This window comes from Macadamia integrifolia, chromosome 11, assembly GCF_013358625.1.
Source record: "Macadamia integrifolia cultivar HAES 741 chromosome 11, SCU_Mint_v3, whole genome shotgun sequence".
NCBI lineage: Eukaryota > Viridiplantae > Streptophyta > Magnoliopsida > Proteales > Proteaceae > Macadamia > Macadamia integrifolia.
The window spans coordinates 27,464,673-27,480,494 of NC_056567.1; the positions used below are offsets into that span (position 1 = coordinate 27,464,673).

The window sequence follows — 15,822 nt, forward strand, 5'->3', positions numbered from 1 at the left end:
CCTCTGCTGGGAATATATCGTATTTTCGGTGCGTCTCTGATCCATATCTATGTCAATTGTTAATGTGTTCAGGATTAGGACATAAACTATAGATAATGTGAATCAAACACAACTCTAGATTCTCGATAATAGATAAAAATGGAAAGATAGATCTTACTACTCAGTGTTGAATGCTTCGGATGTGATTGGTGAAGTTGTTGTGACTTCTAGAGTTGCGCTAAAGTTGAAGACAAAGAAATCGAAGCTTTAATTAGCTAATTGTAAGACCTCTTTAGCATCCGATCTAGGACGACATGGCGACTGGTGTTTCTCCATATCGAAACTAAGATTCCGGACTCCGGAGTCTTCAAGGTCTAAAAGACTACAACTATGATGAAGTCCAAGGTGGTAGACATTTATCTTTCCCTTTCTTCTCCAGTTTCCCAACTCTCCAATTTGATCCTTGTGTAATGATCTCACCACTTCTTTAAGTCTCGATGTCCCGAAAATGTCTGTTTAGTGTCTGCCGATATTTCAGTTTTTATTGACTTATACCGAAAAATGCCCAGGAACGACTCTTTTCGGCAGCAGAATCCAAAATCTAAATGGAATTTGGTTACATTTAGAAGTGGGAAGAAGAAGAAGATAAGGGTAATTTTGTCTTTTTAGTATTTAAAACTAACATTAGTCCAACAGTGTTATTTTTTTGAATTTAAACGTAATAAATAATTTTTTTAATAAAATAATATAATATAGACAAACGTCAAGGGAGGTTGATGTAAATCACCCAAAATAATAATAAAATACATAAACATAAAAAAATGATGAATACAGTCCATTCTTATCAATATTGATGACGATCCATTATGACGCGGATAATGTGAACTTAAAACCTTGTCTAGGATCCATGTAAACATTTAAAGGTGATGCTAGAAATTTCTTCGCGGAAAAGAAATAAAAATAATCCTGTAAAAAGCATTCAATTTTAGTGAATAACCTGTCACATCTATTTAATAAGAAACGCATTACACGACCTCATATCTTTTTTTCATAAAATAAAGGGCCATGTCTTTCACGTTCAGATAGATCCATGCGACCATGCCCTTTGAATGGTTGGTGTTCATTGTGGAATTCGATAAATTGAGGCTATCATTCTCATTCATATATGAGGAACTAGTGGAATAAGTGGGCCATAATTTATGAATGTACCAAAAGGAGGTGAAAGCAACTCAAAATATCTAGGAAATTGTGGCCTTATATGGTGATTCTTCTTATCATACAATTCTCTTGTGGGGTAAAAAAAAAAAAAGTATAGTAATTATTGTTGGAATTGTTATTTATTTATTTATTTTTAATTATTCTAACATTAGTGAATTTCTCTATTCAACACTACGTACCATGTGGAAGGAAGGACTTTAGACTCAGAATAGGGGATAGAATCGATCCCCAAAACCTTAGAAATTGCTCCTTAGATTTGAAATTCAACAATTTGGCACCTCAAAAAATATCATAGGATCAGGTACTTTGGAAAAATGGCCAAAATCATGATCAATTGGATTTCAACTTTTAAAACTGTATGAAAGAGTAAATGTAGTCATTTTGACTACGTGAATATATTGGAAATGATCTAGAATAGTCACATGTAAATTTCTGGCTCAAAAATAATCATACACCTTTTAATATTTTGGTATATTCCTTTGTATTTGAAATCATCATTTTTTTTTTTTAAAGTTACATGTTTCGATGGTTTTTTATTATTTGATTAACTCCGTTTTGGGTAAAACTAAACTTGTTAGTGTAAGCTTTAGGTTATTTTTGTCCACAAAAAAGTTTAATTCTACTCTCTCTCTCTCTCTCTCTTTTTAACCAAGGTGTTCGGGGCGGGTCAACATACGCACACCTCGACTAAATCTTGAGGAGACTAGCGTAGCAACCCACCGCCATGGTCTCCACTTAAATAGTAGATACATAGATGGAGAATCGAACTTGGGACCTTATGCCTATCCACACACAATTCCCAATCCGTCCTATCCATCTCGTGCATAACAAGTCTTGGTGTTGGATTAAAGAAACTCTCTAGTTGAAGTTGAATTTATAATCAAGGTAAATTCGCCTTTTTGTAGATTTTTTTCTCTCCCTCACCATTCCTTTGGTTTCTATGGATAAGATTTGGGTGGGATGTAATGGTAGAGGATAACCTGATAACAACCTGATAAGTGAAAACCAAACTAAATTGGATAGAAACGGAACCTTCCCTTATTAGTTTGATTTTGAATTCAACCCGATCAAACCAACGGATTGACACCCTTATTCCCTTCCATCCAATCCCAAGGTGAAGGTAAGATTTGACATACCTAGCAACAATAAGCCAATACCATTACCAGCTGAGCTAGAGCCAACTTCATGGAATATTCATAGACCCATATGTAGTTATATATTTATATTGGTAGAAGTGGGCCCATAGGTGGTGGGATTAGAATTTTATGCTTAAATTTACACCCCTGGCATTAAATAATTTATTTAAATATTAACGTTTGGATTGCATGATTGAATGCACCTAGACATGTTCTCCAAATCAATTTTTTTTTTTTTTTTTTTTTTTCTTTTCTCATATGATAATATTTGGATGACTCTGTCGATGGTATGTGAGACAATTGGGTCACTTTTCATTCTTTGATTTTAGGTATTGTGTACTCAAACCTTCTATTTGTCATACCGACTATCTAAATGAATTTCGAGTTACCAAAAAAAAAAGAAAATCTAATGAATTTAACATGCAATAAATCCAGGATACACCTCGTTCATCCAATAATTTAATGATGGATTTTGTCATTGGTGATATTTGCACTACACTCCATTTGACTCAAAGTTGTAGACACAACACACAAACACTCTTATGAAGAAAAGAAAAGAAAAGAAAATATCTCAAATAATTTTGAATTTGTGGAAAGAGATAAACACATAAAAAATAATATATTATGTAATTATGATTTTTGTCCTATTATGTATTTTATATTTTTTTTTCTCTTCATCGCTGCCGATACACAAAGTCTCAATAGTTTGAGCCAAAACAAGTGAAAAGGTCAACGATGGAGTTCACTTGTCTATGGATATGAACAAATTGCATCATTGAGCGCTCAAGGTATAACAATCTGAAATAATAGATGCAATCCTCCAAAAGATGGGCTCAAAATTATGATCAAGGATGTCCACTACCATGAGATTATCACATTCGATAACGAGAGATTTAAAATTCCTTAGAGATAGTACTCAATCAATCAATTTATGCAGATAGAGTCGAATCTTGATGGAGGACTTAACATTCGCCAGCTAACTGAAATAGGACAAATCGAATCAAACCATGCCTCATGATAAGGCTACGGGCATCTTTTCAAAGATGAACCCAGGCTTGGGTTCTTGACGGTATTGTAAGGTTACACTTTAGGCCCATGGGTCGGAATCAGCTTGGCCCTAAACTCAGTAAGGGGAATGGCTTTCTTGGTGCACTCTTGGGTCGAATCAAATTTTGTGGATAAGTAGAAAAGTCCCTTGTTCACATGTCAAGTTTGGGCAATTAATAAATAAAGCACTGCATCATAGATTATGAAGACATCTGCTAGCGCAATTGGTTGGTGCCTTAACGGTAGAGTTCAGGCTCTCAAGAGGTCATGGATTTTATTCTCTCATGTTTTCATCTTGTGTGCCACAACAACCCCTACCAAGAGAGAGAAAGAAGGTCATTCATATTCAGGAATTTTTGGCCCAGCCCAGTAAGGCCCATATCAGTGGCTTGAAGGGACAGGTCTGGCTTCGCATCTGGACTGGCCTGAGTATGATATTGTCATATGTCTTACCTTTATTTCCTTACAATCAAACGGAGCCTTAATACATTTGAAGCAAATTAAAGGGGCTTCAAAGAATACATGGGAATATGATATTGGCCACAAAAATACGAAATAATTATAGCAACAGAAACGAGAGTTGATCCGCTACTGTTGCATATATACTTAGCACTCAACGCATGTTCTTTTTGCTTCAAAAAAATGCCACATGTTCTTCTTTCTTCAAAAAATACAATTCAAGACACTCTAAATGACAGCAAAGGAGACATGTGTCCAGCATGCATGTACAAGCAGTGAAACCAAACTCAATAGAAACTATCATGCTTTTTGACAAAGTGGAATTTAGTCTTTTCCAAAAATAGAGAGAGGAGTGGTTAATATTTTGTCAGAGACTTCATCCCAACATTTCTTTTCTCAACATGTAGATTGTGGAAATGGAATAAAGAGGGTAACTAAGGACGGGATTGGCATTAGATAAAGTTTTAGAGTCAAATTCAATCATATATTCATCCCTGTATTAATTTGCATCTTTGTAATAGCATATACCCTTTTTATAGCCCTTGTCTTAGTATGCACCTTCTTGATAATCTCATTCTCAAAGCTTTATGTTGTCACTTGGAAAATTTTTGTTTTGCAATGAGCAAGTTAGCTCATAATTCCCCCCCCCCCCATATCGATAGAGATCTCTAAATTGGCATCAAGGTTGCCACCTTGGATGGCGATGAGGAAATTTCGATCGCATATCTTGGAATCAATGTAGATTGATCACGTATTGAGTTTACACTTAGATTCATATTCCCATGTAAATTTCCATTTGATTATTTATTTTTGAGAATTTTTTTTTTCAAAGCATTATTTTTCACTTTGTCAATCCATTTACTCTAAAACTTAGGAAATTTGAAATGTGAACAAGGGACTTAATTTTGGATTTACCTATTTGTGTAATTTCAGGTTGATTCTATCATGTAGTAGATATTGGAACAAGTCCACAATACATTCTTTATCTTTTAGTCTAGAAAAATATCTCCATTATCTTTAACCACTTCCCATGATAGCTATGTTTTTATTATTATTATTATTATTATTATTATTTAGTAGAATACCCATAATAGGGCTAGACAAATGTCCTCTGGCTCCAATAATTAGAGGGGGGAGGTAAGAGGGTCGAACTCGCAATTTTTCCTAAACTTATGTTAGACCCAACTTGCCAACAGCCTATCATTGCGCTACAATAGCTTCCCCTATGATAGCTATGCTATAGTTATAGGGATAAATTAAATATAGAGATTCTAGACTTCGAACCTTCTTACAATGGTATGTTTGTTTATTTAATTTTTAATTCACTTGAGAATTCATTGAAGCAAAAGAGTGCAAGTTTGGCTCGATGAGCTTGAACCTATCTTAACCCCTCACAGGAAAAAAAAAAAATTCAAGGTATGGGCTAAGCTTTCGAGCCCATAGGCTATTAGGCTAGGGTTAGAATTTTTCAAGTCCCCTGGTTGGGTCAAGTCGGCTTGAGGCATACGGTTGAGCCTGGCCATAGGCATATCGTATTATATATATAGAGTAAAACTATGTATTAAAGTTGGGATAATGTTCTCTATCCAATAGTGTAGTGTATGTTAGCTCCTCCAGTGTGTCTCTCTCTCTCTTCCTTTCTATGAAATAACATGATACCCCCTATCACGTGGAGAAAAGGGATAGACTCAAGATAAAAACACAGATTAAGTATCATGATTTACATTTAATACACATCACTAATTTAATATATTAAATGTATTCATATTTAGGTTACTTTTCACTTGTTTAAGTAACAATTTCCTTGATCTATAAGATTAAAATAATAAGTAGGTTTACAAGAAAAATGGGTGTAAAACAAAGCTAATCTTACTTGTTTTGTAATTTATTTTATTATCTAATGGATCAAAGTAATTTTCCTTCTTTTTTTTTTTTTACATTTTTATTATTAAAATTTTTTAATTGGGCAATTTAGCCTGTTTTAAATGAGAACCTCACGGAGCAGGCAAAATGAATTCCATATCTGAACTCTTTTTGCATGGAGGGTCCAACTCCAGCACCGGCCTTACGTGGAAAATATGGTTGCGAAAAATGTTTAAACCAATGGCCAATCATTTCAGTCCTTTTGTTTAGCTTCCTAGGGCCTTGGGCCAGATTCTCTGTCTCGATGTAATAAGTTCAATTAATAGAAACCTTAATAAATAAAGAAATATCTTAACAAAAAAAAAAAAAAAATGTATTGAAGGGCCACTATTTGAAAAATTGGAATTGGATCGGTCCACTGATTCGAATTGAAATTGGTTGTGACTGTAATCAGCATTGATTCGATCTTGGTTGTGACTGTAATCAGCATTGATTTGATCTTGATTCCGATTTTCATAACCCTAGTCATTCTTGATTTGAATCTGCCTAAGAAACTTTAGAGTCTACCCCTTTAGGGATTTTTTTATTTTTTGTTAACCAAAGGTGTCCGGACCAATTTACATGCACCTAGACTAATCCTCCGGGAGACTATCACAGTTACCCATCGTCATGATCTCCATTTAAATCGCAGATGTATAGATGGGGAATCAGACCTAAAACCGTGCGTCTAATCCACACAATCCCCAATTCACCATAACCATCTGGGCAACTCACGACACAACCTTGCCCTTCTCATGTTATGAAAATTGGATTCAGTGATCGAATCAATCAGTGTTATTCCATTTTGAATCGGTTGAAAGTTATCAGAACCAGAATCAATCGAATTCTAAACAAAATCGATCAAATTCGATTGAATCAACGACTTAAATCACAATCGATATTAATATGATTGATCGAAAACTGATACCTAAAACCATATGTGGCACCAACGAATTCGATTCTGATTTTTATAACCCACCGAATAGGAGGCTTCCAGTTTAATCGCATCTCACCGGAGAGGGAGAGACCGGCATTGATAACGCATGCATGGTCGTAGGACCACGTACATAATCATGTCCACCCATTTCAAAACGCGAACCTATCTTAAAAAAAGATTAAAAAAAAACCTAGCTTGGGGGACCCACTCATGGTCATAGTATGAGAATCACTAATTATTACCGTTGCCCACCTGCCCCAAACTTTACTCCCTCTTCTCCGCTCAAAGTCAAAAGGTATCCCAATCCTCTACAGTCCAAAGCAATGAAAAACTTGGAAGACCAAAGAGAAAAGAGAAAAGGTGAATCAATCCTTATTCATTTGATTTGAATAAGAATTGATGTTAATCTAATGCAAACATACACGGCTTACTCATTTGTGCTTCAAGGAGAAGCCTTCCATTCTGAAGACTTTTTAGCTTAAGGGGAGATAAATAGTTTACAAATAGGGTGTGTGTGTGTGTGTGTGAGTGTGTGTGTGTGTGTGTGAGAGAGAGAGAGAGAGATTGAGGAACTGGATCATCTATTCCAGTCAATTCAGATCAATATTGATTCGATTTGATTCCTAATTCAAAAAAGCATGCGGGTCTAGGTCAGTTTCGACCAATTCCAACCAAATTAGGGTTTGCAAGAACCGAATCAAGGTTGAGATCAATCCCAACTAATTCCAATTTGATTGATTTGAATTGATCAAAATAAGCCTTAACCCTAGAAATTCAATACATATTAAACTGATTTGGATGGAGTGATCCAATTAATCCAAATCTATTTCTAAAAACATCAAAGCCAAATTGAAACCAACGGAGGCCGATTTTGCTTCCTCAAATCTTGAAAGATAGAAAGAGAGATCCGGTCTGTTTTTACTTACTAAATCTAATCTTGATACTGACATTGAGACAAATCAAAATCGATAGAAACCAAAGATTTTGAATTTGGAAACAGAGATCAAATAAATCGCTGTTGATTCTGATTTGGATCAGATTGAGATTGGTCAGATTCAATCCCCAAAACCCTAGATTTGGTAACCCATATCTGAAACCTAATAATATAGTCCAAAAACCCTAGAATCAGTCATTCCAATTTCACTTGGAGTTGGAGATCTAGTGAACCGAACCAAGGGCAAGCTGTAAGCATACTCATGATGAAAGCTTTATCTCAGCAATCATTTAAAGTGTAACTAACAATTCCATATTGCCTCCTTTTCCATTTCAAAAAAGTTAACGTATATATTTTTCTTAAGCCTTTCACCAAATACAACGCTTAATATGTAAGTGAGAAGCTTGTCGGTATGTGTATTTTGTTTCTTATAGCTTAGAGTTTGGTGCCATGGGACGACCTAGAGGCCCTGGACCATTGCATTATCTCATTCAATTATGCTTTTCTGTTAATTGTTTTTAGCCAAAAGCCACTTAAGAAGGAAAATTATATTTAAAAATCAATATAAATAGTTAAGTTTCTACTTAAACTTGTTCTTTTAACCAAAAAGTTTCATTAAACATATATATATATATATATAAACTATAAGTGGGTCATGTCATAATTCCTCTTGCACATTCAAAAAGCATTGCAATGACCATTTAACAAATATGGACCCAATGGGGATTTGATATCTTTATCTCTCTTGGAAAGGATTTCTATTTTTTTTTTTTTTGGTTCTCTTTTTTCAACTCCAAAAAATGATGTGATCACTAATAGAAACCCAAAGTAATTTCTAGAATGAAATTTTACTATCATATTTCAACTTCATGGGCTATATCATGTTTTACCTCTTTTCTTTCTTTCTTTTATTTTTTATTTTTTTATTATTATTTTTTTAATTCTAAGGTGAGGGTTCTTTGCTTAGTGTACGTCGAAGCAACTATGAGGTCGACATTAGTTGATATCCACATCATAATGATTTCTTTTTTTTTCAGTAATTTTTTTATGGATAATCCATTTTTTGTACCCAATATCAAAATTCAAAATATTTTGAGAAAGAATTGACTCTTCAACCCATATTCAATTTATTAAACAAAGAATTGGTATGTTTTCCTTGGAGAAGGAAGATGCTCCTCGTTATGGGTGAATTGATCTTGTGATTGGCATCATGTGCCATTATAAACTTTCAGACCGAGTTTCTTTTAAGCCCTGGTGAAGGGGAATCCCTTGACCGTAACTTTTGAATGAGCAAGATAGATTTGGTACAACAATGAGAGAGGGGGTATGTTCAAACCAAAAATTAAACTAGAGGAAGATGTGAATAATCATGTTTGACTCTAATGTAAACAATGCTAACCAAATTGCTCATGAAGATAACACCGATAGAGATGAAAAAGCTTAATCTCACTATTAATGGCTATAGGCACCGGCCTTCTTTCAAGTATTGCTACACATAGAAAAAGTAGAATTTCATGTTAAGAAGATGTTTCGTGGTCTTTTTGGAATCTTTTATTTTTTGGGTAAAAGAGGTTTCATGGTCGATAATGAATAATGAGGGATGAAGCATGTTGCAGAATCATTAATATATCTACTTTACTTACCAAAAAGGCCAATTTCATATGGAATTCTAGGTAAAAAGAATATGATATCTAAGTGCAATTCACCATCAACTTCATGCTTTGTCCTTTTCTTCACCCACATGCTCATCTACGTCTCACTACTTCAACCCATAAGCGGGAGAGAACGGCCAAGGTTTTTCAATTTTTTCAGATGGGTTTCAGCTGGGATAATGATTTTAAATATCGGTATCACATCAGTCGATTAATATGGATATTGATACCCGATCGATTGTGTATCAATAGAATAATTTTAGTCGGACAAAGTTTTTAGTCTGAAAGTGGCCCATGAGCTACAGACACAGTGGGTACACAATAACCACTGTGCCCCTGGGGAGGGGGGACTCCCCTACGTAACCCTGAGTCTCAATGTAGGGGATAATACTCTCATATAGAAAACACTTACCCTTTTAATGAACTTGAAGACAAAATTGTCTAACATGGTCTGATATAGCTGATACACATATGAAGATCTTGATACTGATATAAAAACCATCCCTGGAACCATTAGCCTAAGAATTCTAAAGTTGGTTGATTTGAGCCCAATACAAATTGCTCATAATGTTTTTAATCCAAGTCTGAGATCGGCGTTGGAGTTTAGGTACGGTTTGATATGTATTCTTAGAATTGATTATATGTCTATTGTACATTTTGAAACTCAATTCATTTTTATTTTCCTTCTTCATGGTACATTCTAGACCCATAATCTATTCCAATAATGTATGTCAATCACAACCTTAGAGTTGTAGTTTTACATCATTTTGTTATGGTTCTTGGTGCCTTAAATATACTTGAGCTCTCTTCAATTAATGCCTTAAGGTTTGCATTAGACCCTCCAATTGTGAACGAAGAGAAAAACTTGTTTGAATTGACTGGCCTTGATAAACTTATCAATGCGATCTATGTCGTTATGTCATGATGATATAAAAAAAAAAAAAAAAATTGATTCACATGATGACATCACCAGTAGAGACGATGAAGTAACACTGGTCATACTCTGATAATGCATCATTGCCTGCCACTTGGAGGGACAACATCGAGTCAACTGGAATCTTCTGAGTCTTAAAGTTTAAAAACGGGAATACCAAATTTCCCTTTCCTTTAATTATTTCAATCGGAAGGTGGCGGTGGTGAATGGTGGAATGCACTTAATATCATTAACGTCGTTACCCTATTTGTCGTCTAAGTCTAACTCAAAGTTACTCAACACAGACTTGACGACGTTATATTTCCGTCAAAACACCATCCATTGAATCGTCTAATTTTGTCTAGGCAAAGTAAGACAACGGAAAGTTTTCCCCAACTCAAAAACTCAAAAGAGAATAGTTTCGAGCGTCTTTTTATTTTCTCTCTCGCATTCAATACTTCCACTGTGATCCTCTCTATCTTCGTTGCAAGAGCACACGAGAATCTTGTTTCAGTTATTGCCTTCTACTCCAGATCTCCATCAAGATCGCGTCGGAATCGAACGGAAAAACCATTAAAAGCTTGTGTTTATTGCTTCCACTTCAAGGCGCCGAACAATCCACGGTGGTTCTCCGGTCAGAGATAATCGAAGGAACGAACTTAATTCCTTTCGGAGGTAATGAAATGTCATTATCTGTCTTTGTTCTTGATTATGATCCATAGACCATGGTTTCACTTGTATGAAATTCTTCGTTTTCAGAAGGAGAGTAGTAGCTTACTCTGTTTTTCTCCGACCAAGATTCTTTCTTGATTTAACACTTCGGGCTATCTTTCACTTTCCTCCTTTGCTTAATTCTTTCGATCAGATTGAGTTTTATGTTATCTTTTGTTATTGTCTAAGATTTCTGAGCATGAATTCCTTTCGGATAATTCTTAATGAAAGAATTCTTTCCGTAGAATCCTTGAAACAAAAAACCGAGAAGTTCTTGTTAGCTTTTGGTTATATTCTAGCTTATGGAGAAAAGTTTCATGTACTGAACTTTAATGACTACTTCGTAATGTTTTTTTTTTTTTTTTTTTTTTTTTTTTTAAGTTTTTAGTCTTTTCTTGTTGAGGATCTGAACGAGTGGTTTGTTAATGGACAGAAACCATCCTTTCTGAGGAGTTTTTTCAGAAAAGCGAAGATGCCACGAGAAGCGAACTGCATTTCCATGTTCACTTCTCCTTGTAAGAACTTGAGACCAGGACTAAAAGGATTAAACTCTGAAGACGCTAACATTGCCGATGAAGTTATCAACGACGACGAATTGGCTCAAAGAAAAGCAGGGGAAGCAGGTACTGCTAGTAATGTGTTTTAGTAGTTGGTGCTTACTTTTCTATCTACACCTTTTTCGCATAATAGCCTCTAATAATTATTAATGAAAGTATACCAAAATTGGTTCTTTAATGGATAATTAATTTAAGTAACATATATTATACAACCTACCATTTTTTTTTTAAGATACCCAAATAAGATTATAACTATTTCACTTGATTTTATTATGTGTATGCAAATTCCATATTTACACCAGCTCTAGCTTATAATAGCAACATATTAATGTCTGTTATTAATATTGATAATATATAATTTAATAAAATAAAAAATATAGAATTTCTTTTGGTTTTTGGGTACAAATTATTATTAGTTTGTGATTATTAGAAGAAAGAAAAAGGAATTGTAATTGGTATGTATATGTTCCTGAGTTGATCTTTGAAGAAGAGGCGCCATCATGTGACGGGGAGACATATTCAGAGCTAGATGTCCAACTCCAAGCAACGTCCAAATAAATTCAAATTTCAAAATCGTCACAGAATAGCAAATTACCGGGAGGGGTTGTACAAATTGTACTAGGAGGCGTTACCGTATGCCACGTGTCTATACATTCATGTATCCACGTGTTTGTCAGGAATCTGGACCCTGGACTCGGAGTCTCTGTGTGGGATTCAGATCCTCTCCAGCGATCGTTGGTCAGTATGTGTGCGCGCGCTCGCGCCCGCACCCGCACCCGCACTCGCACTCGCACTCGCACTCGCGTGAGATGGAGATTTCAGCGTCACGGGTAATAGTAGGGGACTGCGTAAAACGAAGGAGAAAGACTTTAGTAGTGTAGTGAACAAACCAGTGGATTCATGGAAGAATTGGGGAGAAGGGATGAATATATCTGAAATGAGTTTTAAAATCTGAATATTTGTGACAGCATTGAGAAGATCGCAGGCGGCGGAATGGCTGAGACAGATGGATCAAGGTGCGTCCGAAACACTGCCCAGACAACCATCGGAAGAGGAATTCTGCCACGAATTGCGCAACGGCCTCATTCTATGCAATGTCCTCAACAAAGTCAATCCAGGCGCCATCCCCAAGGTAAATTCATTTCACCAACTCTTCCTCCTGCGTGAACGCCTTTCCTTCCTTTCGCTAACATTCCCCACCCCCGGAGAACTATTTGAACCCATCAATGAACGAACAAGAAGTTCCCTCTGATAATCCACCGAATTTCCTTGCTCTTTCGCTATGTTTTTTTATTAAATTGGAAAAATATTTTTAAGAAAAATCAAACACCCATAAGAAATTTCAACATTTTCTTTAATTTTGAAGATGTGATATATTTTCATGCAACAGGTCGTAGAAAGTCCAGTTATTACCGTTCAATCAGCAGACGGCGGGGCTCAGTCGGCAATCCAATACTTCGAGAACATGAGAAATTTTCTTGTGGCAGTTGGAGAGATGAAGCTCTTGACATTTGAAGCGTCTGACTTGGAGAAGGTTTTATTGATATGCAATAACTCAAAATCTTTCTTTACCTACTCCGAACATACACACAGGCTCAGAACTGAAACCTTTGCTATTAAAAAAAAAAAAAAAAAGCTTAGAGCCTAAGACTACCAATGGGTTCATTATGCAACTGAGAAGATTTGTACAGTTGAGGGTCTCTCGTTTCTTGTCTTCCCATTTGGTTCCATTCAATTCTGCTTTTACATTGAAAGGCATCCCTAGAATGTCGACACTATGAACAAGAAGAGACTAGGAGCTCTACAAGCCTCCCCTCCCACTGATTCGTCAGTTAAAATTTTTACTTTTTGTTTTCACATTTTGTGTCAGTAGGAGGGTTGATTCTAAACATCCCCATTAGGTTTACCGTTAGTAAAACCTAGCAATTGATGTTTGCCCATTGTAGGACTGGTACCCGACTGCATAGACAAAATTTAAGAGTGGCAAACTTAGGTGATTAAGGGAAGGTCAGACTGATATTGTTCTTGTCATGGTGCAAGAAAATCCAATGAACAATGATGATACCAGTTGGAAGGAGTAACATATCCTACAGTGACAAGATGAAAGAATTAGGGTAAAGCCAAAAAACGATTTGGGGCTTAATTAGTATGTGGTTATTTATTTTTGTATCTGTTAAACCTCTTGTTGCATATTTCATCTCCTGTGCAGTTCTTTGCCTACACTAGTTACTTGTTCTCTGAAATTTGGATGCCTTTCTTTTACAGGGGGGCTCATCAGGTAAAGTGGTAGACTGCATTTTGTGTCTCAAAGGATATCATGAATGGAAGCTAGCAGGTGGAATTGGGGTTTGGAGGTACGGTGGGACTGTGAGGATAACTTCATTGCCTAAAGGCTCACCATCCTCTTTGATTAATGGTGGAGGTGCTGATGAGTCATCAGATGGCTCTGAAAGTGGCACTCATGACCAACAACTCTTAGAGTATCTGCATCTTTCTAGCAAGATCTCACTCGAAGAGTCTGAAGAAGCAGATGCTCTTGCTTTCCTCTTTGATCGCTTTGGGCTTGAGCTTCTGAGAGCTTATCTTACAGAATGGAATGGGATTAGAGACTTGCCTTTGAATGCAATGGTAGGTAAGATCCTTCCCCTTTTGTGTCTGCACTATTTTCACATGATCTGTCTTCATAGTTCATATGTCCAATCAGAGGAACTGTTGGGAATAATCCCACATTGACTAACTCTTGGACCTTGGATGGCTTCTTATACCAATTGGACCTCTCCACCTGGGCTGGATAATTTAACCAGAACCAATTTGGGATACAAGTTTTTGAACACAAGTCTTAATCTGCCGGCAACACCATCCCCTGAATATGTTAATGAATTGAATTCTACTTTTATATCTGCATAAATAGGGAACAGCTTATCTATAAAATACTTAAATAGGGTAGTGAGAGAGCTTTGATTGCAGTTAATGCACTGAGGCAATGTCTAAGCGGATAGAAGCTTAGAGCTTTTTATATGGTAACCTAGTTCCTGTTGGCACACTATCAATGCATTCATTCTCTCTTATCAACTCATTTGACATTTATTACAATTCATGCATTTTGGCTTGAGTTCAATTTCATCCAGTCACTTCCACCTGAAAGCTCTCTCCAATCAATACCACACAAAAATGACACTGATGAGTGAAGTTCCACCTACAACAGCAGATTTAACAAATTATGAGCTACATTAGCATGTCTCTTTATTTTCGGCTGACAAAGAAGTTTGGTAATGAAAAATAAGTGAAGCACAGTTTTCTTTGAAATTTCTTTCTTTTGCACTATGCATCACCCATGATCAAAACCAGTATTCACCTAGGTGATAAGTTTGCAGATCTATGTACCAAATAAGGAAAGTCAATTAGTAAGGCTGATTTGGCTGCATTTTTTTGTTTGTGTTACCAAGTGAAATGACAGACCCATTGAAAGAGACCTTTGGAAAGAGTTTGAAAATGCTTTTTCTTCCCTGCACCAACAATTAATTTTTATTAGTTTTTATGATTGAGAGTTAATCATATTTATTCCCAAATGGAGATTGTACAAGATCTAATATCATTCACTGATGAAAATTTTGTAGCTCATCGATACAGTGCTCAAGAAGGTAGTCGAGGATTTTACAAAGCTATTTGTTTCACAGAGCAATCAGGTACTATAGTAAAGATAACTGAACTTGAAATAATAGTGTATCTTTTATTAATTTTTTTTAGTGAGGAGTGTACTTATCTGGAACTGTATCCTGATATTTTTGGAACTTTTCTGCAGCTTGGATTGCTTTTGAAAAAAATATTGAATGCAAAAAATAGTTCTGTATCAAAAGAAGACTTCAGAGAAGCAATTTCAAGATATCTTCTCCAGAGAACTGGTGGGATTTCAAGTGATTTCTCTAGATTCTGCATTTGTGGTGGAAAACTTGGCAAAGCCCCAATCAACAATGTTAACAATACCAGCCACGTTGAACGACTTGATCTTCAACAGAAACAGCTTGAGGTTGAGTATCATTTGGAAAACATTTCTCTGTTTGCTTGAAAGTGTACTAGTGTTTAATTTTATTTTTTATCCATTTGTCATGATCGATGGTCCTTTTTTTCCCCTTAATATTGTAAGGAGGAAACCCAGGTCCTGTCGTAGTAGAAGTGTAGAACATTTGGGGGGGGTGGGTGGGGGGAAGGGTTTCCAATACTGTGACGGTATATGTGGCACAGACTTTGGGATGTAAAATAAAGTGATCATAACTAAAGATTTGATGGGGCATTGGCAGACTTGACTGAATGTTTCCAAAATACCATCTACGTTTTATTTACATACAGTCAGAAAAATGTCAAACTCTTTTTTTTTTT

General features: G+C 35.8%; 1 protein-coding gene across 4 annotated transcripts in view; it reads left to right on the forward strand.

Annotated features, from left to right (window-relative positions):
• Positions 1–10,554: 10,554 nt before the first annotated feature.
• The window catches only part of LOC122094050 (kinesin-like protein KIN-14F), an 11,224-nt gene continuing 5,956 nt past the window's right edge, over positions 10,555–15,822 (forward strand). For 2 of the 4 annotated variants that reach the window (XM_042664662.1, XM_042664664.1), the window contains exons 1-7: positions 10,557–10,852; positions 11,322–11,511; positions 12,414–12,577; positions 12,836–12,979; positions 13,711–14,073; positions 15,063–15,131; positions 15,248–15,472. In XM_042664662.1, the coding sequence (XP_042520596.1) occupies positions 11,361–11,511; positions 12,414–12,577; positions 12,836–12,979; positions 13,711–14,073; positions 15,063–15,131; positions 15,248–15,472 (1,116 nt within the window). In that variant the 5' untranslated portion in view covers positions 10,557–10,852; positions 11,322–11,360. Of the gene's footprint in view, positions 10,853–11,321; positions 11,512–12,413; positions 12,578–12,835; positions 12,980–13,710; positions 14,074–15,062; positions 15,132–15,247; positions 15,473–15,822 lie in introns of all 4 variants that reach the window. The other 2 variants (XM_042664665.1, XM_042664663.1) reach the window with 2 other exon arrangements.